The following is a 26240-nucleotide window of genomic DNA, read 5'->3' as shown; positions in this document are numbered from 1 at the left end:
GCTGCAGGGGCTGCTGCCTGCGGGATCCCAGCTCCACCCCCTGCCACGCCCCCATGTGTCCATCAGGGCACAACCCCTGGGTGGGCGGGGTGCAGGGGCCAGCACCCAGGGCTAGCCACAGTGTGGGACTGCCTCCCCGCCTAGGCCTGAAGGGACTGGAGACGGAGGGTTAAAGGCCCGCCTGTCTCCTGGTGCCTTCCATTGGTTAAGCCCCAAACAGAAGCCAGAGAGGGCGAGGGGCCTGGGCAACCCCGGCCATAGGGGAGAACCTCCTGGGGCACAGAGCATAGCTGAGAATGGCGGGCAGGGGGGAACTGGAGGGACACGTGAAGGGTGTAACCAGCATCCCCCGCCCTGTCCACCCTGGAGCTGAGATGGAAATATGGCCCTGGCATGGGCAAGTCAGAGCATCGGGCAGGGACATCTAACCAGTGACAGGACAGATAGTGGGAGGAGAGAGGATTGGTCAGGGAAGTCTCAGAAGGTGCCAGCCCTACTGAGCCCTCGGGGAGAGGGCACAGCAGCCAGCCTGAGGGGCATCAAGTGCTTGGCCCCAGAGGGGAGTCTGGGGTGGGGGTGGGGGGCACCTGGGACAGAGGCCTGTGGGCCTTGCAGCCTCTGGAGGCATTTGGACCTGATCTGAAGGGCAGGGCTGGGCTCTGAAAGGATCTTTGGCTATAGAGGGGGGGATTGGAGGAGCGGGGGAGGCCCGAGTGGGGCCAGTGAGAGGGGAATGCCCAAGGGAATGAGGCCAGAGGGAAGCAGGAGTCCTTCGCAGCTGAGGACAGGTGCTGCGCCCTGGCTCAGGTCTTGGGGCTGGACGGAGGGGCCCAGTGTATCTGCGCTGCCCCACGCCCAGGACCGGGCACTCACCTGCATCTGGCTGGGTGGTAGCTGGTGCCAGCCCATGTTACAGAGGAGGCCACCGTGGCCAGCACCCCATGCCCCGCCTCGGGCTTCCGCGGCCACACGGATGCGGCCAGTGCTGCCACCCCCCATCTTCAGCTCACACCCTCTCCTTCCTCCACAGCCCCACTCTGCAGCGCCGGCCTGTGTCCAGCATGCACCCCCCAGGCCGGCCCCCAGCAGTGAGGGGCCCCACCCCGGGGCCCCCCCTGATTCCTGTGCCGGTGGGGGCAGCAGCCTCCTTCTCAGCGCCCCCCATCCCATCCCGGCCCGGACCCCACCCCAGCGTGTTTGCCAACAATGACCCCTTCTCAGCCCCGCCTCAGATCCCATCTCGGCCAGCTCGGATTCCACCCGGCATCCCCCCCGGAGTGCCCAGGTAAGGCCGGACCCCCTCGCCGCCTGCCACCTAGAGCCACCGGCCTGCGCCCTGCAGGGAGCGGAGGAGTCACTGGCGTCCCCATTGGGCCGGGTGGGGAAACTGAGACCCAGAGAGGCCAAATCACAGAGTGGTGGAGTCAGGGTGACTCCCAGGCCCTCAGGCCTGTCCTCTTCGTGAGCAAATGGGCCCGTCACGTAGCTTGGGTCCCCTCCCACGGGGCCCCTTCTTCCGGTTTTGACCTGTTCCCTTTCTGAGGATACGCACGTCAGTCACTGCCCGCGCCGGCCCTGCCTCTCCCCACCCTGCAGGCCAGGGTCTTTCCTCCCCACTTCTCCTGTGAGTAACCTGAGGTCCAGGGCGGGCGGGGGACTTGCCCAGGGTCACAGAGCAAGGGAGTGATGGCGGGGGTACTGATGTCCAGGCTTGGCACACTCCTTTCCAGCACCCTAGCAGCCTTTAGAGGAGCAGCCGGCTTCGGGCAGCAGCCTGGGGCAGCGGTGGTGGGGCCTGGGTCCTCCTCCTTGCCCTGCTTCCAGCCTCACTGCCCTCTCCCCTTCCCCGTCTGTCTCTATTCTCTTTGCAGCAGAAGACCCCCTGCTGCGCCCAGCCGGCCCACCATTATCCGCCCAGCCGAGCCATCCCTGCTCGACTAGGCTGCGGGCGGCATGTTCTCGGGGGTCCTCGAGCAGGACCCTCGGTGCAGGAGCTTCGGTGGTCCGGGCCCATCCACCGCCACCCCTGGCCCTCCAGTCCCCGTGCGGGACCAGGCTCCCTGCAGGCAGCCCCTGACTCTTCCCTAACCCTGGCCCCAGTCAGGGGCTGGCCTGGCCCCCATCCCCAGCTGGACACAGCACTGAATGGAGGGGCCCTGGAGCCCCAGGACGAGGGGAGCCGGGGTGTTGCACTTTGGGGGATGGGGTCTCAGGTAGCAGAGGAGGCAGCTGCGTCCCGAGTGCCATCTTGAATGAGGCGTCCAGGCTGGGGTGGTGGTGCTCACCCAGGGGCTTCTCTGGCCAGGAAAGCCTGAGTAGGCCAGGCCTTCCAGAAACGGCACCGAGGGTGTCCATACCCGCCAGTCCTTGCTGGGGCACAAGGAGTGTGTCTGCTTCTCAGCAGTGGGAGCTCCCAGCGGCGAGCCAGGCCCAGTGGGCCCAGCGCTACCCGCCCGCCCAAGTTGTACATATTCCTTCCTTGGCCGTATTAACCACACGGCCCAGCCTCGGCTGCCGGAGGTGCCTTTCCCAGGTCCGGAACACTCGGCCCGGCCAACCTCGCTCTCTCCTCCCTGGGCCATCTCCTCCTCCTGGGTCCCCAGGGCAGCCTGGGCTCAGGGCTGAGTGGGTGGGGAAGCTTCGGGGGCCTCTGGGCTCCCACTCAGGCCTCCCCCACGGGTCGGGCCCAGGTGGCCTCTCTGTGAGCAGACCTTCTCGCTCGCTCGGTTTGACCACTGTAAGTGCCTGCACTCTGTATCCTATTAATAAACTAAAATAAAGGGAAGACGCTTCTGGTGGCTGCTGTGTGGGCCTTTTGTGTTTCCCTTCAGGCTGAGGACGGGGGCTGCTGGCCTTCCCCCTTCCCCCTCCCACCTGCACCCCAAACGGCACTGCTCTTGGGGAGAGGGTTCACTTCTGGAGGGGAGAGCTTTTACTTTCCTTAACACATCCACACACACACAGGCCTGGCTGTCCCCCCACCTGCACCCCAGACGGCGCTGGTAATAGAGGCCAGGACGGGGGCCTGCGGCAGGCGTCGCAATTACTGAGGGGAGAGGGTCTCCTGGCCCTGCGCCCCAGACTGTGCCGCAGTCAGGCCCCCTCCCCACCCCCAGTCTCCTGAGGACTTTCCCCAGAGGTCCCCTTCGCCCTCTTGGGGGCACAGGCCTTCCAGCCCAGCCGGGGACACAGTTAAACTTTGCTTTCTGATTTTTCTCTTGTGCCCAGGCGACCACCTCCATCAGCTCCTGCCCGACCTTTCTTCTGAGCTTTGTGGGAGACCCCTCCCGCCTGCCTGGCTGCCCCCTTGGGGGCAGGTCTGTCCCGGCTGGTGTCCCTGTGGCCCAATCACCAGGCTCTGTGATTTTTCTGACCATAATTTATTGACTCTGGTGCCCAGGCCAGACCTCCCTTTGTTCCATGAGGCTCCTGTGCAGGCTTTGGCTGGGGCCACCCCTCAGCCCTGTCTGGGGCCCCTGCAGGGACAGTGGGAGGGGCGGGTGGTCTTGGAGGCCCCGCTCCTGGAGTTCTGTTACCAGACCTCACACCCAGCCTGCCCGCTTCCTGTCAATAAAGTGACTGTTCTCGCAAGAACACTGCGGCCACGTCTCCTTCCCGGCCCCTAGCACGAGCAGGCCACCCCCAGCAGTAGCACAGGCCTCAGATGGAGCCACAAGGAGAAGAAGGAAGGCATGGCATCCCACAGCAGCAAGCCCCTTCCTACCGGGACCTGGCTTGGAGGGCCAGTGGGGAAGGGAAGGGGGAGTTTGCTTCCTGGGCCCCGTCTGCACCGCGTAAGGCTGGTGCAGGCTGGAAGACTCCGGCTAAGGCACGTTACAGTAGGGGACAGAGGCAGGGCCAGAAAACCCAAGGGTTGCATTCGAACGCTGCAGTGCCCCCCATACACAATTTCTGGGTGCTAAGCCACCCCTCCTGGAGCGCCCATGTCTGCAAGCCAGCTGGTGTTCCCTACCCGGCCCCTGAAGGGAGGAGATGCAGGGGGGGCCCACACCTCAGGCCCAAACTGCACAGCCTCCCCTCCCGTAGGAAACTAAGCTGGGGAAGGGACCCTCCCCAAGTCTCACACGCATGCGCCTTGCTGCTCCTCTTTTTCGCCTGTTCTTCCATGGCAGCGGGCTACGTAGGCACGGGCCGCTTGTCTTGAAAGAAGCGCTTGAGCGTGCAGACTTGCAGCACAGCCACGAGCAGCAACACGGCCACGTTCACGGCCGACCAGAAGTTGACCCGCTCCAGGTTGCCCTCTTGCAGGTTGCGGTCACGTGCCTCAAAGGCCCGCAGCAGAGTCAGCATTTGGATGCTGCGCTCAAGCCGGATCCTCATGGTCTCGATGGACTCCTACGGCACAGAGGGAGAAGCAGGTCAAGGTTTTGTCCTGCAGAATGGGGTGAGAGTTCATGTTTGGGGGGAGAGGGGGAGACAGCTGAGAGCACAGACTCAGTGGCCAGGCTGCCTGAGTCTATATCCCTCTGCCACTCAATGGCTGTGTGACCATAAGCAAGTAAATAACCTCTCTGGGCCTCAGTTTCCTCCTCAGAATTAAACCTCAGAGTTGCCATGAGAATTGAATACCTAATTATTTTTTTGGCCGTGCCGCATGGCTTGCGGGACCTTGGTTCCCCAACCAGGGATCGAACCACGGCCCCTGGCAGTGGAAGCTTGGAGTCCTAACCACTGGACTGCCGGGGAAATTCCTGAATGCCTAATTAAGTACAAAGAACATAATAGTGATTAATAATAGCAGTAGGTGAAGCCAGACTGCTTGGGTTCAAATATTGGCTCTGTCAGTTGCTGGCTGTGTGGCCTTAGAAGAGTTACTTAGCCATTTTGTGCATCAGTTTCCCCAACTGTAAAATGGGGGATAATTAGAGCACACTTCCTATATATAAGGTGGTTATGGAGATTTAATGAGTTATTTAAGCCCTTAGAACAAGGTTTACACCTAGAAATGTTCTACTGTTACTAGGTTGGGGGCACCAATATGTAGGAAAGGCAGGGTCAGGCCAAGGCGGACCCCAGTCAAGGTGAGAGGGTAGTGTCCAATGCCAGAGATCTGGGAGGAGTGGCCCCAGCTTGGCCTGGGCGCACCTTGATGTCCTCCATCTTGACATCCAGCATCTCCTCGGGCTCCACAGCCTCTGCCCAACCCTCCACCTCCTCATCATCCTGCAGGCTGTCAAAGATGAGTTCAAAGAACACCAGCTTCTCTGAGATGGTGCTGAAGGAGTTGTCAAAGCACAGCTTGTAATCCCCGGCCTCCGTGGGCTCCACCCTGGGCAGACAGACACACAGACATGACCCTGAGTGGCCGGCCAGCCAGACTTTTCAAGGCAGGCAGGGTGGTAACCCGAGGCCGCTGGTGAGGGGCAGGGCTGTAACTGAACCTGGGCAGCCATCAGGACTTAACTCACGTGTGCACACCGTCTGCCTTGCGGGACTCACTGACCAGCAGCACTCCCTGAGGGCTCTCCAGAGTGAAATCCACGTCCAGCCCAGCACCTCCGATCACCTGGGGGGCAGGTAAGAGCGGGTGGAGGGCTAGGGGTAGGCCAAGGGCACCTGCCAGAGAAGGCCAGGGCTCGGCCCACCCGCACAGACCCGTACCGACCACCACCAGGGGGCCTACCTGAGCTCTGACACCTACACCTGCAAGCCAGTCCCGCCCCTCTCCCCTGCCTCTGGCCGCGCCCCTTGCCTTGACTCCGCCCCCATTGATTTGATGGCCTCAGGACCGGCTCTTTTATCTGGTCACGCCCCCCCTAGAGACCACGTCCCGGCTTGGCCACACCCCAAATGAGAAGACGGAGCCCAGCCGCCTTCTCTTAGCCCAACCCCCGAGAAATTCTCAGGTTGGCCACGCCCTTTCTTGTACAGCATTCTGGTCTCGCCTCGCAACTCCCGCAATCGACCCAACCCTTTTGGCCACGCCCACTCGCTAGGGTCCTGCCTTCTGAAGGGCTCCCTCGTTCTCCCGATGGCCCCGCCTCCCCGCTGCCCCACTCTAGCCCCGCCTTCTGCCATTATTCCCATCCCTTCCGCTCCCACGCGCTGTCCCCGCCCCCTCCGCCTAGCTCTCCCTGGCTCCGCCCCCGCGCTCCTACGCACGGGCTCCTCCTCCTTCCCTCTTCAATGCATGCATTGCTTGGTCTGTATGGCCACGCCCTATCTCCCTGGCTCTGCTCGCTCTACGGCCCGGGACCCTCTACCTGGTACTCAGTCTCAAGGCTTGCGTTGGCCGGCGCGGACTGATAGAAACATTGCTTCCGCCCCGCAGGCAGTAGGAACGTGAACTCGCCGTCCTGGATCGGCGGGGGCCCTGCCCCTCCCACCCCCACTGGCGGCAATAGTAGCCACAGGGCCAAGGCTAAGGCCGCGCCGGCCGCCATCATCCGGGTCACCCTCTGGTCTGCTAATAGGTCGCGGTTCCTTTAAAGAGTTAGCCCTGCCCCCTCTGCTACTCGGCGGGACTCATTGGCAGCCGCTTCTGCCCGTTGTCCGAAGCCCGCGGAGCCAGGAGTGAAGGACCCCCTGAGAGCATAGCTGCCCTAATGAGTGCCTGATGCGCCTGAAAACACTGGACTTTCTACAGACGTTTTCTTTGCAAAGCCTCCACTTCTAGTCTCAAACGCTAGTTGAGGGGGCAAAAGTACAAAAATAAGACACGATGGTACATTCTTCTCAGGCAAAAGTTAAGACAGCTGTAGTGGAGGCGGCCGGGTCCTTCCTGCGGTTTTCCCAGAGTACCCCGCGCGCAACGATGATTGTGCGATCCGTCCTGGGTGTAGCGGATTGGAAATAGAGGCAGGGCATGGCCCTGCACGCGACCCGTAGGGCTCGTCCAAAAAGGCTCAGCTAGGGTAGACGGAGACCCTTTTATGTTAACATGGGGGGCAACTTGTGCCAGGTCTGTGAGTTTGGTGCCAGGTCGGATGCCTAACCGCTCATTCCTTGGCGCCTTAGAGCTGTCACTTTGTCAGTTTCCTCGTTTGTGAATTAGAGGTGATGAAAATTGAGATGAGGCCTGGCCTATAGTGAGCGCCCCAAATTTCTTGCATATAGTTAGCACGGCGGCTTGGCCCCGCCCTGCACCCCAATGGTCTCAAACTCGAGGGCCAGAAGGTAAACAGTGATTGAATTGGCCTAGGGTAAGAAGAATGACAGCCGAGGTGCTTAGCGTCAGAAGAGAAGAGCGGAGAAGAGAGTGTGGGTTTGGGAGGCAGGTTGCCTAGTTCAAAGCACGCCTTACGCTTTACTTGAGGCATCACTCTGCTGGGCCTCACTTTTCTCATCCATAAAAGGGGTAAGGGGGCTTCCCTGGTGGCTCAGTGGTTAAGACTCGGCGCTCCCAGTGCAGGGGGCCCGGGTTCCATCCCTGGTCAGGGAACTAGATCCCACGTGCATGCTGCAACTAAGAGTTCACGTGCCGCAACTAAGGAGCCCGCCTGCCGCAACTAAGACCTGGCGCAACCAAATAAATATTTAAAGAAAAGGGGGGGGGGTGATACTAGTCCTACTTCATTGGGCTGTTGTGAAGATTAAGTGAGGTGCTTGTTTAGTGCATGACATATCATAGGCCCTCAGTAAATGTTATCCGTTATATTCCAGGTTTATCGCCCTTCCTTGGGCATGCCGCCAATTAACCTCTCCCTCAGTCTGGCTTAGAGGATTTGGAGGCGACCTAAGCAGATAAGCAAAGATGTCACTGGAGAAATGGACTCTGGTGATTCCAGCTAAACATAAGAAAAATGTTCAGATGGAAATTTTGAGTCCTTCAAGACAGGCCTGAGAGAGGTTGGCAGGTGGTGGCAGTTACTCTTCGAATACAGCTGGTGACTGTCAACTGTTTCTGGCGTTTGGAGAGCGTGGGGAAGTAACACTTTGTAATGTCAAAGTTTATGTATGGTCACGCTTCGTACTCCTTTTCGTTCCAAGTTTTTCTATCATTCAGACTCACTACTTGGACATTTTGAAGTAGTTGTGGAGAATGAGTGATAACTTATTTTTTTAAGGATTTTTTTTTTAATGAGGTGAATTTCACATTGCATTAGATTAATAATTTTAAGTGAACAACCCAGTGGAGTGACATTTAGTATATTCACAATGTTGTGCAGCCACTACTTCTACACACTTCCAAAACATTTCACCAGCCTAGAAGGAAACCCTGAACCCATTAAGCAATTATTCCTCATTCCCCCCTCACCCCAGCTTCTGGCAACCAATCTTCCTCTATGGAATTGGCAATTCTGGATATTTCATAGAAATGGGATGTGTGACCATTTGTGCCTGGCTTCTTTCACTTAGCATGTTTTTAATGTTCATCTTAATATCAGTATTTAATTCCTTTTTATAGCTGAGTAGTATTCCATTGTGTGGGTATCTATTGGACACTTGGGTTGTTTCCACCTTTTGGCTGTTGTGAGTAGTGCTGCTAAGAACATGTGTATTTGAGTATCTGCCTTCAGTTCTTTGCAGTGTATTCCTAGGAGTGAAATTGCTGGGTCATATGGTAATTCTATGCTTAACTATTTGAGGGACTGCCGAACTTTCCCACGGTGGCTGCACCATTTTACATTCCCACCAACCATGTACGAGGGTCCCAATTTTTCCACATCCTCATCAACACTTGTTATTTTCTATTTTATTTTTAGTATATCCCTCCTAATGGATGTGAAGTGGTATCTCATAGTGGTTTGTTTGTCTCTTTTTAGGGGGTCAAGCCATTTTATTGAGGGGCATCGGGGGAGGGCCTTAGAGCTGGGAGGACAGTGATATCTGACATCCTTCTCCCGGCCCTAGGATCTCCTCAGCTTCACAGTCGCTGAAAGCTCATAGTGGTTTTGTTTTTTTGGGTTTTTTGGCTGTGCCGCACAGCTTGTGGGATCTCAGTTCCCTGACCAGGAATTGAACCCTGGCCACAACAGGGAAAGCCCGGAATCCTAACCACTAGGCCACCAGGGAACTCCCGAAAGCTCATAGTGGTTTTGATTTGCATTTTCCTAATGATATTGAGCATCCTTTCATGCGCTCATTGGCCACTTGTATATCTTCTTTGGAAAAATGTTTGTTCAAGTCTTTTGTCCATTTTAAAATTGGGGTGGTGTTGATTCATATATTATAGAGTGAAAAAGGAAGAAAGAAAAACAATGAAAAACCTCTCCCACTCTTTGTCAGTCTCTGCTGGGGCACATCAATACTTCACCTGGGTGTTTATAACTCTGCCTTAGTCTTCTCTTCCTGTTTGCACCAAGCCTAGAAATCAGCCAGAGATGAAAGAGTAAGGTCTTCTTAGGTCTTTTCTGACCATTTGTCCTGCCCTGGGCATTCACATTGCTTTCTAAGTTCCCCAGTGTGTATGGGTGCTTTTGAATGCCTTAATTACCCAAAGAAACTCTCACCCCAGCTTTTCCTCCCAGCTTTTGGTATGTCACTTGTAATCTTGTGCCCCAGAGAACTGTGGGTTCTTCCTTTGCCTTACAGTGTTTTACAAGAATGTGTTCTGAGTTAAACAGACAAGCACCTTGAGGCAGTCCTTCAGGTAACCCCCAGACATCTTAGAACAGACACACACAATACTGTGAGAACGAGGGCTGCTCTGCTCCCTTAGAAACTGGGGACCAGGGCCGTATACTTCACTTGAAGACACAGGCTGCTGTCTTCAAGTCCTCCACTGTGCTGGGGCAGGAGATGAGGAAGAGCAGGGAAAACACCACAAAAAGCTTTCCTGCCATGATCAAGTTGCCTCTTCTTGATTCAGCATTTCCTTGGTTGGCATAAACATTTAGTTGTTTTCCAGAGTTTGGATAAAGTTGATTCTTACCACTTTTGCTCAATTGGTCGATGTTTTGGTGGAGGTGGAGGCCCATGGAGCTACCAGCTCTGCCATTTTCACTGTTGTCTGGGGTGAATGGGTGATTCTTGTTTCCCTCAATTAAACGAAACCCTCCCCCTCCCCAAGTATTCAACAAAATTTACTGAGTGACACTGTGAGTAACACAGACGACGTCCTCGTGGAGCTGTCATTCCCAGTGCTGCTCCATTAAATGATTTCAGGTAGTTGGAGGCGCTGAGAAGTAAATGCTAGGTGGGTGGGTGGGGTGGCTCATTTCACCTGGATGGAGTCGGAGAGCTTCCCCAAGAAGGTGGCCTTGAAGCTCAGGTTTGAAATAGAAGGGAGAAGAGGCAAGCGGACAAAAACAGTGCTCTGAGGTCAAAGGCTCTCAAGAGAGTTCAAGAGGCAGAAGGGAGATGAGGGTGGGGTGGGTGAGAGGAGTAGCCAGAGAAGAGATGGGAGCCTTTGGCAGAGGCCACATCATACAGAATCCCTCTTCCGTTTGTAATGTTGGCCTAGAATCTTAGCCTGGGGTTCTTATGACCATGGGGAGTTGGCAGACTGGCTTCTGGAGGTCAGGGATCCCCTGAAATTATAACCAAAAGATTACAAGACTATGTGCTGGGCAGTGTTTCTTTGCCCCACCAGAGCTGTTCTCTACCATTCCCTGTACTGCTTCGCAGTGGGAGGCAGGGAGCTGATATCTACACACCGGGTCAACTTGGCTTCCTTTTCCTCTTATTTCCAGTTGGGTTCAGCCCTGGTAGGATATCTGAGGGCTGAAGGAAAGGAAGGTCTAGGCATCTATTCCCTGGCTCCTACCCTGTTGGTCTGCATCTTTCCACCAAAGCCTGTAACTCCAGCTCTCTCCAAGTTCCAGAACTGTTTTCTCCCCAGCAACTTCAGGCCTGGCTGCTAACAGTTCCCTGACCCCAGGGAGTCACCATCCGTCATTGCTTTCCCTTCACCCTGCCCATGACTCCTCAGTCCTGTCTCTTAAGGGCATAATCTGTGTGTCAGCTCACCAACACAGGTATGTGTGGCTATTTCTGAATTCAAAATTCCAGGTTACAGGGACTTCCCTGGTGGCGCAGTGGTTAAGAATCCATCTGCCAATGCAGGGGACACGGGTTTGAGCCCTGGTCCAGGAAGATCCCACATGCTGCAGAGCAACTAAGCCTGTGCGCCACAACTACTGAGCCTGCACTCTAGAGCCCACAAGCCACAACTACTGAGCCCACGCTCCACAACTACTGAAGCCTGCGTGCCTAGAGCACGTGCTCCGCAGCAAGAGAAGCCACTGCAATGAGAAGCCTGCGCACCACAATGAAGAGTAGCCCCCGCTCACTGCAACTAGAGAAAGCCCATGTGCAGCAACGAAGACCCAACGCAGCGAAAAAAATAAATAATAAATTAAAAAAAAAAAAAAGAAGAGCCAAGTAAACACATGGTAACTGGAAGAAAGAACAAAATAATGAAATAGAAAACTGAAAATAGAGAAAAACAACAAAGCCAAAAGTTGGTACTTGGAAAAGATTAATAAAACTGATTAACCCCTAGCAAAGCTAATCAAGAAAAAAAGAGAAAAAACACAAATTTCTATTATCAGGGATGAAAGAGGAGACATCACTACAAACCCCACAGATATTAAAAGCCTAACAAGGGAATATAAACAGGCTTATAGCAATAAGTTTGATAAGTTAGATGAAATGGACAAGCATGAAAATACAAGCATGCTAGTTGCAATCAAAGAAAACTACAAGGTATTATGGCAGGATTCAGCAAAGGCATTTTTTCTAAGTCCAGAGGAATCTGGAAAGATTTCCTCAAAATGGCATTTAAACTGAGACCTGAAGCAGAAGTGGGATTTGACCAGGTCTATAGAATTGTGTTCCAGGCAGGGATGATGGAACACATGCAAAGGCCCTGAGGTTGAAATGAGCTTAGTGTATCCAAAGAAAAAAGTCCACTCTAATGGCCCTCTTTAGTATTTGGCAACTACATGCTTACATCCTTCCTGGGTGTAAACCTCCAGGTGGACCTACCTGCTGGACTTGACCAGAAATGTTTGGAGACCAAAGCAAATCTGGTAAGACAGACCTTTCTGGGCTATCAACAGGAGGCAATTTATGCTGCAAACAATGTCATTTCCTCAGTTCTGGAGCTAGTGTTTCCTTTCACCTGGCTGGTGAAGCTCCTGAGACTTTTCTCCTCTGCGGCCTCACACTGGGAACACTCACACTACACTAGGCATTGCACTTCATGACATGAATTCTTTGGAGCTAGTGTCCACTACTCTTAGCCCCATTCTTCAGAGCAGCAAGCTGAGGCTTCCAAGAAGGACCTTGTCTTGCCTGAGGTCACAGAGGCCAAGCCCTAACCACCATGCCCTACCAACTTCCACCCCACGTTTCAACTTCAGCACTGGTTGGGCCACATTTTGTGACTTGGGCCTGGGTTTCCCAAAAAACCCATGTTCCTCGTGCCTCCTCACGCCCAGGAGTTCTCAGGGGAAAAAAAACAAAAACAAAAAAAAACACGCACTGGACCATCTCATTCATTTTCCCCCTCCCATGTGCCGAAACTTGGCCCCTAAGGAACAGCGAGGTGCCAGGGTCTGATGTGCGTCCGTGGAAGGGGTGGGGAGGGGAGAGAGTCCCTTTCAGTGCCCAAGTGTGTGTGTGCAACTTCCTGCCAATGAGGAAACACTCAGCTCAAGTCAGTCCTGGTTCTTCTTTCCTTGCTCTGGCCTCACAGGAGGAGCTGGCAGTGAGCCGTGGGCCGCGCTGGTCTCAGCCAGATTTCCTGGCCAAACGCGGGAGGAGAGATGCCCTGGACCGTCCTGCTCTTTGCAGCCGGTGAGCCTGGTGCCCCTGTGCCACCCCTGCTCCGCTCCCTCCACCTCCCCAACCTTGCCTCTGCTGGGGGGTGGCAGGGAGGGGGTGTGTGTGCAGAAACCAGGTGCTGGAGAAGCTGAGCCCTGACCAATTTTCCCCCAGAGCCTTGGAAATGCCCCAGGAGCATGGATTTCTCTTGTCGGGTCTCATTATCCCCACCCACATCAAGGGTATCAGAAATGCCACCCCACCAGAGACAGCAGTGCCCACGCCCCATGACTCAGCCCTGCTTGGCCTCTGCAGGCTCCTACCTCCAGGGCTGGGGCAACAGGAGGATCTGCTGGGGGGTCAGAGGGTGGGGCGGGGAAGCTAGAGAAGGGAAGGCTTGTGTCGACCTCACCTGAGCCAGGCACTCTGCTCGGGAGCCTGTGAGCGGCTGGGGAGACACTGGTCCCTCCTGCAGGAAGTCGTGCCCCAAAATCATATTCTTCACCACAGCCTGGAAAACAAGATAGAACCCCTCTGCCCTCCCCTTCTCCCCTCGGTCACCCTCCCTCCTGCCACCCAGGCTCCTTGAACACACCACACCCCTTCCAGCCTGTGGCCTTTGCCCCAGACTGTCCCTCTGCCTGGAATGCTCGCCCCCGGTTCTTCCTGTGCCGTGTCTCCATGGAAGCCCTCTGTGGCTACCCTACCACCCTTGTCTCCCTGAGAAAGTCAACCCCCCGGGGCAGGCATACCTTATCTGTCCGTCTATCTGTCTATCTCGTCCGCTGCTCTGTCCCCAGCACCTAAACAGGGCCTGGCACGTAGTCAATGCTGTTGATCGAAGTAATACAAGTATAATTGCCCTGCTGTGTAACATCCACGGCTATTATAATAAAATGACTCAAATGCAGCGATCTCTCACCACGTGCTGGGCACTCTACCCCTTCAACATCACAGTAGGGTAGGGATGACTAGCTTCCAGTTGTACATGAAAGCCAAGGCCCAGATAGGGTGAGCCACTTGCCCGAGGCTGCACAGCCAGGCTGGCCTCTGCTCTAACCACCCAGCAAGCCTCCCCTATCTTGCTTCACAGGCTCCTTGGCTATCCCAGCGCCATCCATCATGCTGGTGCCCCCACATCCCAGCAGCCGGGAGGACCCCATCCACATCTCATGCATGGCCCCCAGGAATTTCCCGGGGGCGAATTTCACACTGTATCAAGGGGAGGAGGTGGTGCAGCTCCTGCAGGCCCCCGCGGACCAGCTCGAGGTCATCTTCAACCTGAGTGGTGGCAGCAGGGAGGTTCCAGGGGGACCATTCTGCTGCCAGTATGGCGTGCTCGGCGAGCACAGGCAGCCTCAACTGTCGAACCTCAGTGAGCCCATGCACGTCTCCTTCCCAGGTAAGGCCCTCCCATCATTCCTCACTGCCCCGGGCTCCATTTTCTCACCACGGAACCTTTGTAGGTGCTGTTCCCTCCACCTGGAAGTCATCACAGGACGAGCCACCTCTTCCAACTTGCCAGACTTTCTCACTTTTCCTTGTTTAGTCCTCACAGTCACCCCATGCAATGGGTACAGCCATTCTCCCCATTTTCCAGATAAGGAAACTGAGGCACAAGAGATGAAGAGACTGGCCCAGGTCACCCAGCCAGCAGGTGGCAGAGCGTTAAACCTGGCATGCGTTCGCCCTCCCTGAAATCCAGGCGTTAAACCTGCATGCTCTCCTCCACCCTCCCTTGAGCACCTGCTATGTACCAGGCACTGTCCTTGGCACTGCAGGTTCAGCAGTGAATGAAACAAAGTCCCTGACGTCTCACAGTTGACATTCCGAGGGATGGGGACAGACGATAAATAAGGAGTTTGGTAAACATTCAGTCTGCCAACAGGGGACAAAGAAAGTGGCAGGGATGAAATATAGCCTGGTGAAGGGATGAAATATAGCCCTGGCAGTGAAAGCGCCAAGTCCTAACCACTGGACTGCCAGGGAATTCCCAAGCGTGTCATTTTAAATAGAGAGGAGAGTGGCCAAGGAAGGCCTCTCTGAGGAGGAAACGTTTGAGCAAAGACCTGAAGGATGAAGAGCCAGCCACGTGAGTGTCAGGGGCAGGAGTGTTCCAGGCAGAGGAAGCAGGCTGTGCAAAGGCCCTGAGGCTGGAGCGTGCCTGGTGTGTTTGAGGGACATCGAGGCGCCCCATACGGCTGAAGCATAGTGAGCAAGGGGGAAAATTGGGGGAGATGAGGGCAGGGGGTAGGCAATGAGGATTGTGCAGGGTCTTGTGGCTGCAGCAAGGACCCTGGCTTTTCGTCTGAGTGAGACAGAAGCCCTGGGAGGGCTGATGTCTTCCTCTAGTCTTTCCAAGAGAGGGGGCTGGGCCTGGGTTCTGGATCAAGAAGCCGGAGTGAAGAAGGAGCCTCTGGGTGGAGCCTCTGCTTCACCATCAGTCAGAACTTTCCTGCTGCAAAGAGAACTTTGTTGCCAGCAGAGGCCCACAGTCTGTGATGACAGAACAGTCTCTGTGTCCTTCCCCGGCCTCAAGTTCCACAGTCAAAGGCCCCCTTCTCTCACCTTGGTCCTGTGGTCTCAGAGTGGGGAGGTGACATCCCTCCTGCCCCAGGTGAATGAATGAACAAGGGCTAACACTGAGAACACCAAGTGTGTGCCTCTCCTCCCCTCCTGGCTAGTTCCTGACCTCCACTGGGATCAGGGCATCTCCTGCTGGCTTCCCCCTCTCTCCAGGGAGGGGCAGCCGAATCTTTTGCAGACATTAACTGGAGCTGGGGCTTCATGCTTTTGTGGCTGACCTCTATGTGGGCCTCAGGGTCCACCATGTGACTGGGAGTGGATGTTATCTGACCCCCTGTTACCCAGCCAGCAGGACTCTTCAGGCCACAAGTAACCGAAAACTTGACTCAAATTGGCTTCAGTGACAAAAGGGGATTTGTTGGTTCACTGAACAGTACTGACTTCAGGCATGGCTGGATCCAGGTGCTCACCAATGTCAGGAATCATGTGCCACTTCTCAGCTCTGCTTTCTTCTGTGTCTTATTCTCAGGCAGGCCCTCCCTCTCAGGGTGTCAAAATTGTACCTTGGAGCCCCAGGTGTATATCCTACCAGCTTTGTAACGCTGGCCTGAGGAGTAAACCTCTCTTCCCAGTGGTCTAGCCAAAGTCCAGAAATTACTTTCATTGGCTCAGCTTGGGCAACATGCCCCTCCCTGAACCAATCAGGTTGGCCAGAAGGCGGGAATATGCTAATTGGCCAGAAACAGGTTTGCTAGGTCCCCAGGGTCTAGCAACATCCAAAACAAATGGAGGGATGACAGGAGTCCCACCTTCTCCCTGCAACCCCACAGTTCCATGACCTGCCCAATCTCTCTTTTCCCATCTTCCTCTAGCGCCCACCTGGATCCTGGCACTCTCCTTGAGCCTGGCTGGATCCTTCCTCCTCCTCGCTGGGCTGGTGACCATTGCCTTGGTCATCAGGAAAGGTAACGGCAGGCAGAGAAATCATGGCCCACCGGAACTTGTATATGCACTCCCACTCACACCCATTTTTAGGAGCACGGTTGGGAGTCCTTACTACAGAGGTTTAGCAGTGAAGAACCCTCCAGAATTTCGATGATGGTGGTGGGCAGGGGCAATTTATATATGTATATATACACGTATATGTGTATATATATATATATATATACATATATAAATTGTTGTAAAATATACATGACGTAAAATTTACCATTTTAACCCTTTTTAAAAAATTATTATTTTTTAATTTTTTTGGCCACGCTGCGCAGCTCGTGGGATCTTAGTTCCCCAACCAGGGATCAAACCCGGGCCCTTGGCAGTGAAAGTAGATCGCCTGGGAATTCCTTTTTTTTTTTAATTATTTTTAAATTTTTAAATTTTTAATTTTTTTCATTTTAACCCTTTTTAAGTGTCCAGTTCAGCAGCATTAAGTATATTCACTTTGTTGTACAACCGTCGCCACCATCCATCTCCAGAACTCTTTCATCTTCCCAAACTGTAACTGTCCCCTTTAAACACCGACTACCCACTCCCCACTCCCCATTCCCACAGCCCCTGGCACCACTGAACTCAGTCTTTAAAAAAAAAATAAAGCGGTAATCCCCTGGTGGTCCAGTGGTTTGGACTCAGTGCTTTCACTGCAGGGGGCACGGATTCGATCACTGATCGGGGAACTAACACCCCGCAAGCCACGTGGTGTGGACTAAAAAAAAAAAAAACCCAACAATTTTACATGCTCGTACCTTGTTTGAAGTTTTTACCAACATACATTGATCATGAAATTGGGGGGAAAAAAGTGTCTTCAGTAGCTCCCCTGTTGAGTGGGAAATTTGCCAGCGAAGAAGGGAAGGCTGGACTACAAATGTATGTGGACCTTTTGGTTTCTTGGCTTTTTGCAACCAGGATGCAACCAGGACCAAAATCTAACAAACACTTTTTTTTTCTCTCCCAGTTAAAGTAAAAAGCTTGCAGAAGAAACGGTGAGACCATCCCTGGAGACCCTCAGAGGGTGGTTTTGGGGAAAGAAAACTCAGTCCCAAGGCAGGAGTTCCTGATGGCCATTAAAGACTCTGATAGCTGGCCGGGTTCTAGGGGAAGAAGGGTCCTTCCAGGGCTCCACCCCAAACAGCGTCTTCTGGTGGGAGGCTGGCTTAATAGAAACAGGTGCTATTCAGGAAGCGCCTACAGTGTGCCCAGCATTGTGCTGTGGGACTCTGGACCCTGAGCTCACGTGATCCTCATGGCAGCGCTGGAAGCAGGCACTAGGAGTGGCCCCATTTTACAGATGAGGAGGCTGAGGCTTCCTCGCATCCCTTTACGGCCAGTTGCCAAAATTTGCTAAGTAGTCATTCTAGAAATCCACAATTGTGGGAGAGGCAAGTGGTGCCCCCTGGGGTTGTGCAGTGCCCAACTTGTAGCCTGTAGACAGTGGCCCTGGTTCCTGGGCATCAGAATCTACTGGCTCCAGCCTCGGTTTCTCCCCTCTGAGAGAGGGGTGGACACCGTGCTGCCTAGTGGCAGAGAACTAGCAGTAGCCCCGGTGATGGAATCCTGACTTCACCTGGCTGTGGGGCTCCTGCGAGACAATTTCCATCTGAGGGGATTCAGGGAGGATGCGGAGGTGGGGTGGGGAGGAAGGGCCAAGTTTGACCAGGGCTACCCGGAACGAGCCTCCTGCCTGAGACAAGTCATCACTTTCTCCTGAAACCCTCTGCAGGGAGCGAGAATCCTGCTGGGCCCAGGTTGACTTCGCCACCACAGGTCTGTGCCTCCCAGTTCCTGCCCCTCACCGGGGCAGTGTCACTGTCTCAAAATGCCATTGGGTCTCACTACTCGCTACTGAACCCCTTCTACAGCTGCTCACTTCCCTTAGAGTTGAGAACACACGCTCCCCTCTTTCTCCCCCATCCCCTGCCGTTTCCTGACCAGGTTCACCTATTTTTTTTTTTTTTTTTTTTTTGGTGTGAACAGCTTTCACCTCTTACCTCTCCTTGCCCCATCCTCATGCCTTTCACTCATTCTGCCCTCTGCCTAGAATACTTTTCCTCCCTGTGGTCTCAGTCTAAAGGTCGCCTCCTTCAGGAAGCCTTCCCTGACTTCCTAGGCAGGATCTACTCTTTCTACTTACATGCCCCCAGTGCCCTGTCGTTCCTCTTAGCCCTCAGTAGAAACACAATTAAGTAATCATTGCGTGCTTGGGTGTGTGACACTCGCCTCCACCACTGGACCATCAGCTCCAAGGGGGTGGGGAACTGCATCTGTCTTGTCCACCATCAGGGCACCCGGCTTTCACAGTGCCTGGCACCGTCCTTAAATGGAGCCCCACTTGTGGTCCAGAATGTGCTGTTCTGCTGGCTTCCACTGGGGGTGGGGAGAGGGAGCCAGCCTGTGAAGTGCGATGCCCAGGAAGGGGCTCCAAGCAAAGAAAACTCCATTCTCTGTACTTCTTTCACTGTCTCACGTATTTATTGAGCACCCCGAGTATGTGCTGAGGTCTGGGGGCTCCCAGGATAACCAAGACAGAGGCGGTTTCTGTCCACAAGCCCATACTCCAGTGGGGAAACAGCCCATGGCGGGCCGGACCCTGTCTGGGCTAGGAGGGTCGTCCCCACAGGAGGTGGTGTTGAATCAGAGACCTATAGGGGGGAGCAGGGAGTAGCTGGGTGAAGAGCGGGCAACCCAGGGTGGGGGAGGAGCTGAGAGGTGTTCTGGAAAGTGGGAGTGGAGACGAGGCACCATTTTCCCGGAGGGCAGCCAGAGGTCCCTGAGGGAGGGTTCTAAGCCGTAGAGGGACACAGTTCAATTTGTAGCTGTGTGCAGTTCACCCTGTAGAATGGGCTGGAAGGGGGCAAAGAGGATGAGGGGTGATGGACCTTATGCCCTTCCTCATGGTTGACTTGGGGCCTGTGGGCTTGTGGGGAGGGCCTGGGGAGGGCGGTGAGCAGGAAATCTGAACCGGCCCCCATCCTGGTCTTCTTGTCTTTCTGTTGCAGACATGTCCTTCGATAACTACCTGTTTACCATCTCCGTAAGTCATCCTGTTTCTCGGTCCCGATTTACTGCTGACTGTCCTGACCATGGGAAGGTTGGGGCTACCACCAGGCTGGGTTGACCTGTTTGTCCCTGAGCTTCTGGGGTCTGGGAAAAGCCCAGAATCACTGAGCAGGGATTGTTTGTGAGCCGAGAGCTGGCACTGGAAAATTCCAGGGGATTGGAGGTAGGCACGTTGTCCAGGCCTTCGTGGGGCAGTGGGCAGGCCCCTGGTTGTCAGCACTGCCTTTGCACTCAGAATGGTGACAAGGGACTCAGGGTGACCTGGTGGCTTCTTTGGGGTCATGGAGCCTTGTGACAATCTGGTGCACACTGTGGTTCGCTCCTGGTATAAAGAAAAGCCTACTTTTGTGTTCAGTTTCAGGAACTTCAGCTTAGCTGTCCCAGACATGCGTCTCCCTTTCAAGGGGGAGGGTCTCAACCCCCATTCCCACCCCCACTCCCCACCCCCTGCTTAGCAAGGGGTGTTGCTCCCCCAGATCACACAGTGTCCTGGCTGGGATTTGAACCCAGGTCTATGGGACTCCTCTACACAGCTGCATCTTGTGATGGCCTTGAGGTACTTATTATTATTATTAGTTTACTAAATTAGAGATATCTGACCCCTGGACATGATGGATCAAGAAAATGTCCAAAAAAAAAAAAAGAAAATGTCCAGCTAGGGGAATTCCCTGGTGGTCCAGTGGTTGGGACTCCACACTTCCACCGCAGGGGGCCCGGGTTTGATCCCTGGTGGGAAAAACTAAGATCCCACATGCTGTGTGGCATGGCCCGGCCAAAAAAAAAAAAAAGAAAAAAGAAAAGAAAATGTCCAGCTAGCTCTTCTCCATGCAGAGAGGGGTACAGGTCTGGGGTGCAGGTGGTCCCCCTTGAGGCAGCCTCAGAAGTTCCATTTGTGTAAGTGGACGCTTTGGGACTTCAGTCAGGGAGCCTGGGGTGGAGTCAGTCTGTTTGGGGCACCATGGTGGGGAGGGGGGTGGGGGGAGGATTGGATGGGTTCAACATAGCCTTCCTGGGCATCTGGACAAGAACAAGATGAGGCCCTTCATCCCTCAGAGCTTCTTAATCCTACAGGGGGAGACAGACAATGCCACGTGGGGTGGGAGTGACCAAGAAGCTCACTTAGATGGGAGATCCGGGAGGTCTCTGAGATTAGCGACAAGCAGGAGGTAGCTGCGGAGGACTGATCCAGGCTCAGGACACGTTCTTGGCACGGCCCAGTAGGGGTGCAGCGGAGTGAGGAGTAGAGAGGGGAGCCGCGCGGAACTTTGACTTTGACTTTGACCCCAAGTGAAGGGTGAGCCATGAAAAGTTCAGAGCAGAGGTGGGACGTGACCTGATCTATGTGCTCACGGGCGCCCTCTGGCGGCTGCGGGCAGGATAGACTGTGGGGACCGTGGACGGACAGGAGCTGGGGGACCCGGCAATGGTTCAGGCGGCAGACGTGGCGGGTAGTTTGGTCCAGTGTGTTGGCAGCGGAGGTGGAAGAAGCGAACAGATGCAGGTCAGGTAGATTCAGGGGATGGGAAACACGGCACTGATTTTGGAGTGGATGAGTGGGCCGAGGGAGAAGGAGGCGTGGCGGAGTTCTGGAGAGACAGGAGACAGGTCACCTCACCCAGTGCTGCCACAGAGCAGATGGAGACTGGTCCCCAGTCACTGGTATACAGATGGTGGGAAGGAAGGGGCTTGGCACCGGCCTGTCCAGCCCTCTGAGATCTCAGCTCAGGGAACAAATCCTGAGCTGTTAAGAAAAGCCTGGCAGGCGGGGCAAGTTCTGAAACCTTCTGTGAGAAGTCACACCGCTCAAGGCACTAGCCTGGTGATTACTGCCTCCCCCGCACCCCCACCCTTTTTTTTTTTTAAGGCATTTAAAATGAAACGGTGGAAAACAGAGAAAAGGAAGGAGAAAAATAACTTATTTCTCAGTATCTTAGTCCTGGTGACTTTAAAAACATATTTTTTTAGTTAAAAAATTGTTTGACTATGAAATACATCCAAATGTACAAATTATATACATAGTAAAATTCTCTTCTCTTTCTTAATCCCTCTCCACCCCTGGTCTCCCCCTCTGCACACAGACGTACAGGTAAATCACCATTAGGAGCTTCCTGCACATACAAGCAAAGGCAAAAATAGCAAGTCTATATCCTCACTCTTTTTAACACAAATGACAGCATGCTAACCACACTGTTATGCATCATGCTTCTTTTCCTTAACAGTAAATTCTAGTGATCTTTGCTAGTTTTTAAAAAAAAAATCATTGTAAAATATACATAAAATTTACCATTTTAGTCATTTTTCAGTGTACAGTTCTGTGGCATTAAGTGTATTCATATTGTTGTACAACCATCACCACCATCATCCCCAGAACTTTATCTTGCAAAACAAATCCTGTCCTGGGACTTCCCTGGCAGTCCAGTGGTTAAGACTCAGAACTTTCACTGCAGTGGCCTGGGTTCAATCCCTGGTCGGGGAACTAAGATTCCACAAGCCGCACGGTGTGGCCAGAAAAAAAAAAACTCTGTCCCTATTAAACACCAACTCCCTGTTTCACCCCCACTGCAGGCCCTGGCACCCACCATTCTACTTTCTGTCGCTTTGATGGATTTGCCTATTCTGGATTTTACACAGAAATTATGCCATACAGTGTTCATATTTATGAGTCGTAGCCACCTCGGGGTGGGGGTGTTGGCATTCTCCCCCATTGTACAAAAGTGCACAAAGGAAATTGAGGCACAAAGGGGGCGATCACACCCCTAGGAAGAGGGGGAGCTGTTATTCGATCCCAGGCTGTCTGGTTCCCTATTCAGCAGAGAGGAAGGCAGGATCAGGGCGCTGAAGCTGTGTGTGTGTGGGGTGAGGTGAGACCCGATGGACTGGGGGAGTCTCGGGTTCAGAACATGGGGCAACCCGAGATCCTGAAACCCCAAATCACCCGGTTCTCTATTTTTCCTCCACGGACAAAGAAAATGACTTCAGAAGAAGACGCAGCCACCCAGGATGCTCCCTCAGGCTCTGCTGTGACACCTGGCAACTCTGGGACCCGGAAGAGGCCCACCTCCACGTCATCCTCACCCGAGCCCCCAGAATTCAGCACATTCCGGGCCTGCTAGGGGAGCCCTTCCCTCTGTCTGCGTGCCCTCCGTTCAGCCCTCCCCCTTGCGCTGGCTGGGCTTTGTAGGGTCTCAGTTCCCTCCAGCTACTTTGGGGACTTCTGGCTGCTGCTTCCTCAGGGCAGTGAACAGAGGAAATGAAGGGGACCCCCTGGCCTTGGGACCTTCCTCGCAGAGGAGCAGGAGTGGGAGAGGGGATGCAAGCATCAGCCTGGAGGCTGGACAGAAAGCAGGAAGCCTCTCTGGATTGCCAGCTTTTCAGACCACCACGGAAGGAGCTGTTAGGATCCCTCAGCTGGGCCATTATGAAGTCTGAGCTCTCCACACACCCCTCCGCTTTCCTTCGTCCCATGCCACACCTGACTTGGGTTTTTGGAGCATAGGGTACCTGGGGGTTATATTCTATGTGCCCTGCTGGCATGCCTAAGTTATTAATTATAATGTTTGGAGCTGTTCCCAAGGCCTCTATGGAGTGTAATCCTTCAAGCCCAGGCCCTCTGGGGTCCAATCACTGATTGCAGGGTGGGGGGGAGGGGGCAGTACCCCTCAACTGCATGCAGTCAGGGTGGTGTATGGGGAGGCCCATGGGGGTGTAGGGAGGGGGGCAGTGCCATGTGGGGTCTCTGCTAAAGTCCTTGCATTGGTGAGTACAGGAGGTGGAATGATGGAATGCTTGAGGAGAATGAGTAGTAAATGAGCAGGTCCAGGGACTTCCCCGCCGGACTAGTGGTTAAGACTCCTCCTTCCCAATGCAGGGGGCACGTGTTAGATCCCTGGTCGAGGAACTAAGATCCCGCATGCGGCACGGTGGGGCCTTAAAAAAAAAAAAAAAAAGCAGGTCCCGGGAAGAGTGGCAGCTGGAGATGGTGGGCGGCCGCAAGCACCTTTGGAAGCCACCAAAGAGGAGAACGGGGCCCTGGCGCAGTGGAGGGGGGACTTGCAGGGAAGATGGGTGTGTGTATCCGTGTATGGAAAGGGGCACTAGACCCTGATCTGCTGGATTCACTGATCAGCCATCATTGCGGGAAGGGAGAGTGAGTTGGGGTGGGGGGGAAGGGGCTAAAATAGAGGTCCAAGAATTTTTTTGTGGGGGCGAAGACAGCGAAGGGCCAAGGATGGAGGAGGAGGGCACTGGGGGAAGCGGCTGGAGATGATGGGGAAGAGAGAAGGAGAGGTTGAGTGCTCGGAGAGGGGGCACAGGTGGTGTGCAGAGGCCAAGTCCATGCTCAAACTGCTTTTCCACCGGGCGCGCTGGGGGTGGAGCCACAGGCTGGGGCGTGTCCCTACGTCCTGTCCCCGCCCCTCACTCCGGCCCTCCCCAAGAACCCAGAGCCTCACAAAGCGAGACCAGTGGTGGGGAGCAGGACCGGTATAGGGGCGGGGCCTCTTCGCAGCTGGGCCCCGCCCCTCAGCGAGCCGCCGTACAAAGCCGGGCGGGACCAGGGGCGGAGCCCAGCCTCAGGGGCGTGTCGGAGCCCGTCGGGCGTTAGGCCAGCCGCCGCCGTTCCCCTGGCTGGGGAGCCACCTCACACAGCACGGCTGCTTGCGCGGGGCGGGGCTCCGGCGTGTGTCCGCACAGCCGAGCACCGCCCTTTGACGCGCGCTCCGGGCTGGGCAGCCGCAGCGCCTTACAAAGCGCGGCCATTCGGGCCGCGCCGGGCTGGGGGCGGGGCCCAGACCTAGGGGCGTGTCCGCGCGGCCGAGCACCACTACTGACGTATGCTCCCGCCCTCGCTGTTCCTGGGCCAAGGAGTCACCTCACAAAGCTGCGACCGCTTGCGCGGGGCGGGGCGGGGCGAGGCGGGGCCGGCCCGGCCCCGCCCCCCAGCGTGCTTCCTCCCAGAGCCCAGGGCCGCCGGCAGGGGGCGCTGCGTCACGGGGTTGGAGCGCAACGGCGGTGGCGGCGAGGCGGCGCGTGGCCATCAGGCGGCGCTACCCGGCTCGGCCTCGGCCTCGGCCTGTGCTGCGGCGGCGGCGGCGGCGGTGGCAGCGGCGGCGGCCTGGGCCCGGGCGCGGCGGCGGCGGCGGCGGCGGCGGCGGCGGGGCCTGGAGCCGGATCTAAGATGGCAGGAACGGCGGCGGCGGCGGCGGCGGGGCCGGGCGTGGGCGGCGCGGGGGCGGCCGGCCCGGGTGTCACGGGGCCCTGCGGGGCCGTGTCCGTGTTCCCCGGCGCCCGCCTCCTCACCATCGGCGACGCGAACGGCGAGATCCAGCGGCACGCGGAGCAGCAGGCGCTGCGCCTCGAGGTGCGCGCCGGCCCGGACGCGGCGGGCATCGCCCTCTACAGCCGTGAGTGCGGGGCCCCAGGGCCGGGCCGAGGGCCGGGCTGCGCGCGGGGGCTGCTCACGAGGCCGGACGGGCGGGGGGCCCGGGGCGGACGGGACGCGGCCGCGGTGAGGGGCCCGGGGTCCCGAGGGTGAGGGGCCCTGATCCTTAGGGGCCTGGTGTGGGCTCCGTGGGGCCGGGCCGAGGGAGCTGGGTGTGGGGGGCCCCCGAGTGAGGGGTGTGGAGGAACGGTGTCAAAGGGGCAGAAAGAGAAAAGAGGGCGTGAGTGGTGGCCAGAGGTGAGGTGCCCCGAGTACAGAGGGAAGCGGGAAATGGGGGAGTAGTGAGGGCCCTGAGATTGGGAGGGGGTGGGCAGGAAGTGGGGGGCCGATAGTGCAAAGTAAGAATTCGGAGGAAGCCGGGGGTGGGGGCGCTGGGTGGGAGGTGAGGGGGCCTGGGCGTGGGAGAGGTGGGAGTCTGTGGGCGGGTGTGGCCGCTCTAGCGGGGAGGAGGGAGGGGTGTGGGCAGCCTCTGGCCATCTCAGGGGACCCTCTGGACTGCCAAGGACGGTTGGAAAGTGGTGCCCAGTCTGGGGGGGCCTGGAGCACCCTGTGCCACTCATCTGGAGAGCTTGGCGTTCTGGACTCCCGAGTGGGAAACTTCTAGATCAGGGGAGAGGGGTCCTGCGAGGGTGGTGCGAGCTGCTGGGTGTGCGTCTCTTGGAAACGTGGACGGGGAGGGCCCCTATCTGGATGCCCAGCTCCGAAGTAAGAGGTAACACGGACTCCTCCCTCGCCACGGTCCTCCGATCTTCCTTTTGGGGGATGTGAGAAGCTGCTTACATTTTGTGAAGCTAGTTTCAAAACTGACATTAAGGTGGACAAAAAAAAAATCACAAATGTGTTTGCCAAGGACCTCGCGTCTTTGTAGTTCATCCTTTTTCTTTCTCTTGTTACTCTTTCTTATCAGTTCTCTCCGGTCACGATTCCTCCTTCACATTTTTTTAAAATTAATTAATTAATTAATTGTTGGCTGTGTTGGGTCTTCATTGCTACGCATGGGGTTTCTCTAGTTGTGGCGAGCGGCGGCTACTCTTCATTGCGGTGCGCGGGCTTCTCATTGCGGTGGCTTCTCTTGTTGCAGAGCACTGGGCTCTAGGCGCGCGGGCTTCAGTAGCTGTGGCACGCGGGCTCGGCAGTTGTGGCTCGCCGGCTCTAGAGCGCATGCTCAGTAGTTGTAGTGCACGGGCTTAGTTGCTCCTCCGCATGTGGGATCTTCCCAGACCAGGGATCGAACCCGTGTCCCTCGCATTGGCGGGCAGATTCTTAACCACTGCGCCACCAGGGAAGGACCCCCTCCTTCACATTTTGTTATTCTGTTACACTCAGCTTGGTCTCTCCGGGTTTCTTGCACTGATGCTCTGTGGAGTCACTGAGGGGGCCTCTCCTGGCTTTGGCCTGTGTGAGTTTTTTGCCACTTCGGGAACGGGGGCTTTCTGAAGGGAAGTGTGTGGAGCAGTTGGTTCCCACACAGGATTCTCCCCACACCTCAACTTGGAAAACCCAAAATAAAGGAGTTGTGCGTCTGTCCCCAGCGTCGCACCTCTTTTTG

At 55.7% G+C, this 26240-nt stretch overlaps 4 protein-coding genes across 13 annotated transcripts in view; 3 read left to right on the top strand and 1 right to left on the bottom strand.

Annotated features, from left to right (window-relative positions):
- DNM2 (dynamin 2) overlaps window positions 1-2798 on the top strand; it is a 91358-nt gene extending 88560 nt beyond the window's left edge. For 5 of the 9 annotated variants that reach the window (XM_059918432.1, XM_059918427.1, XM_059918424.1 and 2 more), the window contains 2 exons: window positions 1031-1285; window positions 1872-2798. In XM_059918432.1, the coding sequence (XP_059774415.1) occupies window positions 1031-1285; window positions 1872-1941 (325 nt within the window). In that variant the 3' untranslated portion in view covers window positions 1942-2798. The remainder of the gene's footprint in view (window positions 1-1030; window positions 1286-1871) is intronic. The other 4 variants (XM_059918433.1, XM_059918430.1, XM_059918429.1 and 1 more) reach the window with 1 other exon arrangement.
- A 566-nt stretch (window positions 2799-3364) lies between these two features.
- TMED1 (transmembrane p24 trafficking protein 1) lies at window positions 3365-6518 on the bottom strand. The gene is made up of 4 exons (XM_059918437.1): window positions 6225-6518; window positions 5430-5527; window positions 5107-5290; window positions 3365-4356 (listed from the first exon to the last, which is right to left on the bottom strand). Exons 1-4 carry the CDS (start codon window positions 6405-6407, stop codon window positions 4138-4140), a joined length of 684 nt encoding a protein of 227 aa, XP_059774420.1. The 5' UTR covers window positions 6408-6518; the 3' UTR covers window positions 3365-4137.
- A 6084-nt stretch (window positions 6519-12602) lies between these two features.
- Window positions 12603-22809, top strand: C3H19orf38 (chromosome 3 C19orf38 homolog). 2 transcript variants are annotated; one of them, XM_059919822.1, is made up of 7 exons: window positions 12603-12705; window positions 13766-14074; window positions 16071-16163; window positions 17150-17177; window positions 17915-17958; window positions 19191-19225; window positions 22218-22809. In XM_059919822.1, exons 1-7 carry the CDS (start codon window positions 12675-12677, stop codon window positions 22362-22364), a joined length of 687 nt encoding a protein of 228 aa, XP_059775805.1. In that variant the 5' UTR covers window positions 12603-12674; the 3' UTR covers window positions 22365-22809. The 2 variants fall into 2 exon arrangements, with proteins under 2 accessions (XP_059775805.1, XP_059775806.1); XM_059919823.1 differs by lacking the exon at window positions 16071-16163.
- Window positions 22810-24427: 1618 nt separating this feature from the next.
- Window positions 24428-26240, top strand: part of CARM1 (coactivator associated arginine methyltransferase 1) — a 40441-nt gene continuing 38628 nt past the window's right edge. The window contains exon 1 of the mRNA XM_059918401.1: window positions 24428-24653. Within this exon, the coding sequence (XP_059774384.1) occupies window positions 24428-24653 (226 nt within the window). The remainder of the gene's footprint in view (window positions 24654-26240) is intronic.

Source organism: Balaenoptera ricei, chromosome 3, assembly GCF_028023285.1.
Source record: "Balaenoptera ricei isolate mBalRic1 chromosome 3, mBalRic1.hap2, whole genome shotgun sequence".
NCBI classification, from domain to species: domain Eukaryota; kingdom Metazoa; phylum Chordata; class Mammalia; order Artiodactyla; family Balaenopteridae; genus Balaenoptera; species Balaenoptera ricei.
This window is presented reverse-complemented; position numbering and strand designations above follow the sequence as displayed.

Excerpts from the sequence above, each read along its gene's own strand:
- TMED1 (XM_059918437.1), bottom strand. The coding sequence starts at position 6,407 with ATGATGGCGGCCGGCGCGGCCTTAGCCTTGGCCCTGTGGCTACTATTG. Across the intron at positions 5,291-5,429 it reads AAGGCAGACGGTGTGCACAC|GGTGGAGCCCACGGAGGCCG; the intron begins GTGAGTTAAGTC and ends CTGTCTGCCCAG. Across the intron at positions 4,357-5,106 it reads TCAAGATGGAGGACATCAAG|GAGTCCATCGAGACCATGAG; the intron begins GTGCGCCCAGGC and ends TCTGTGCCGTAG.
- C3H19orf38 (XM_059919822.1), top strand. The coding sequence starts at position 12,675 with ATGCCCTGGACCGTCCTGCTCTTTGCAGCCG. Across the intron at positions 12,706-13,765 it reads CGTCCTGCTCTTTGCAGCCG|GCTCCTTGGCTATCCCAGCG; the intron begins GTGAGCCTGGTG and ends CTTGCTTCACAG. Across the intron at positions 17,959-19,190 it reads GGTTGACTTCGCCACCACAG|ACATGTCCTTCGATAACTAC; the intron begins GTCTGTGCCTCC and ends TTTCTGTTGCAG.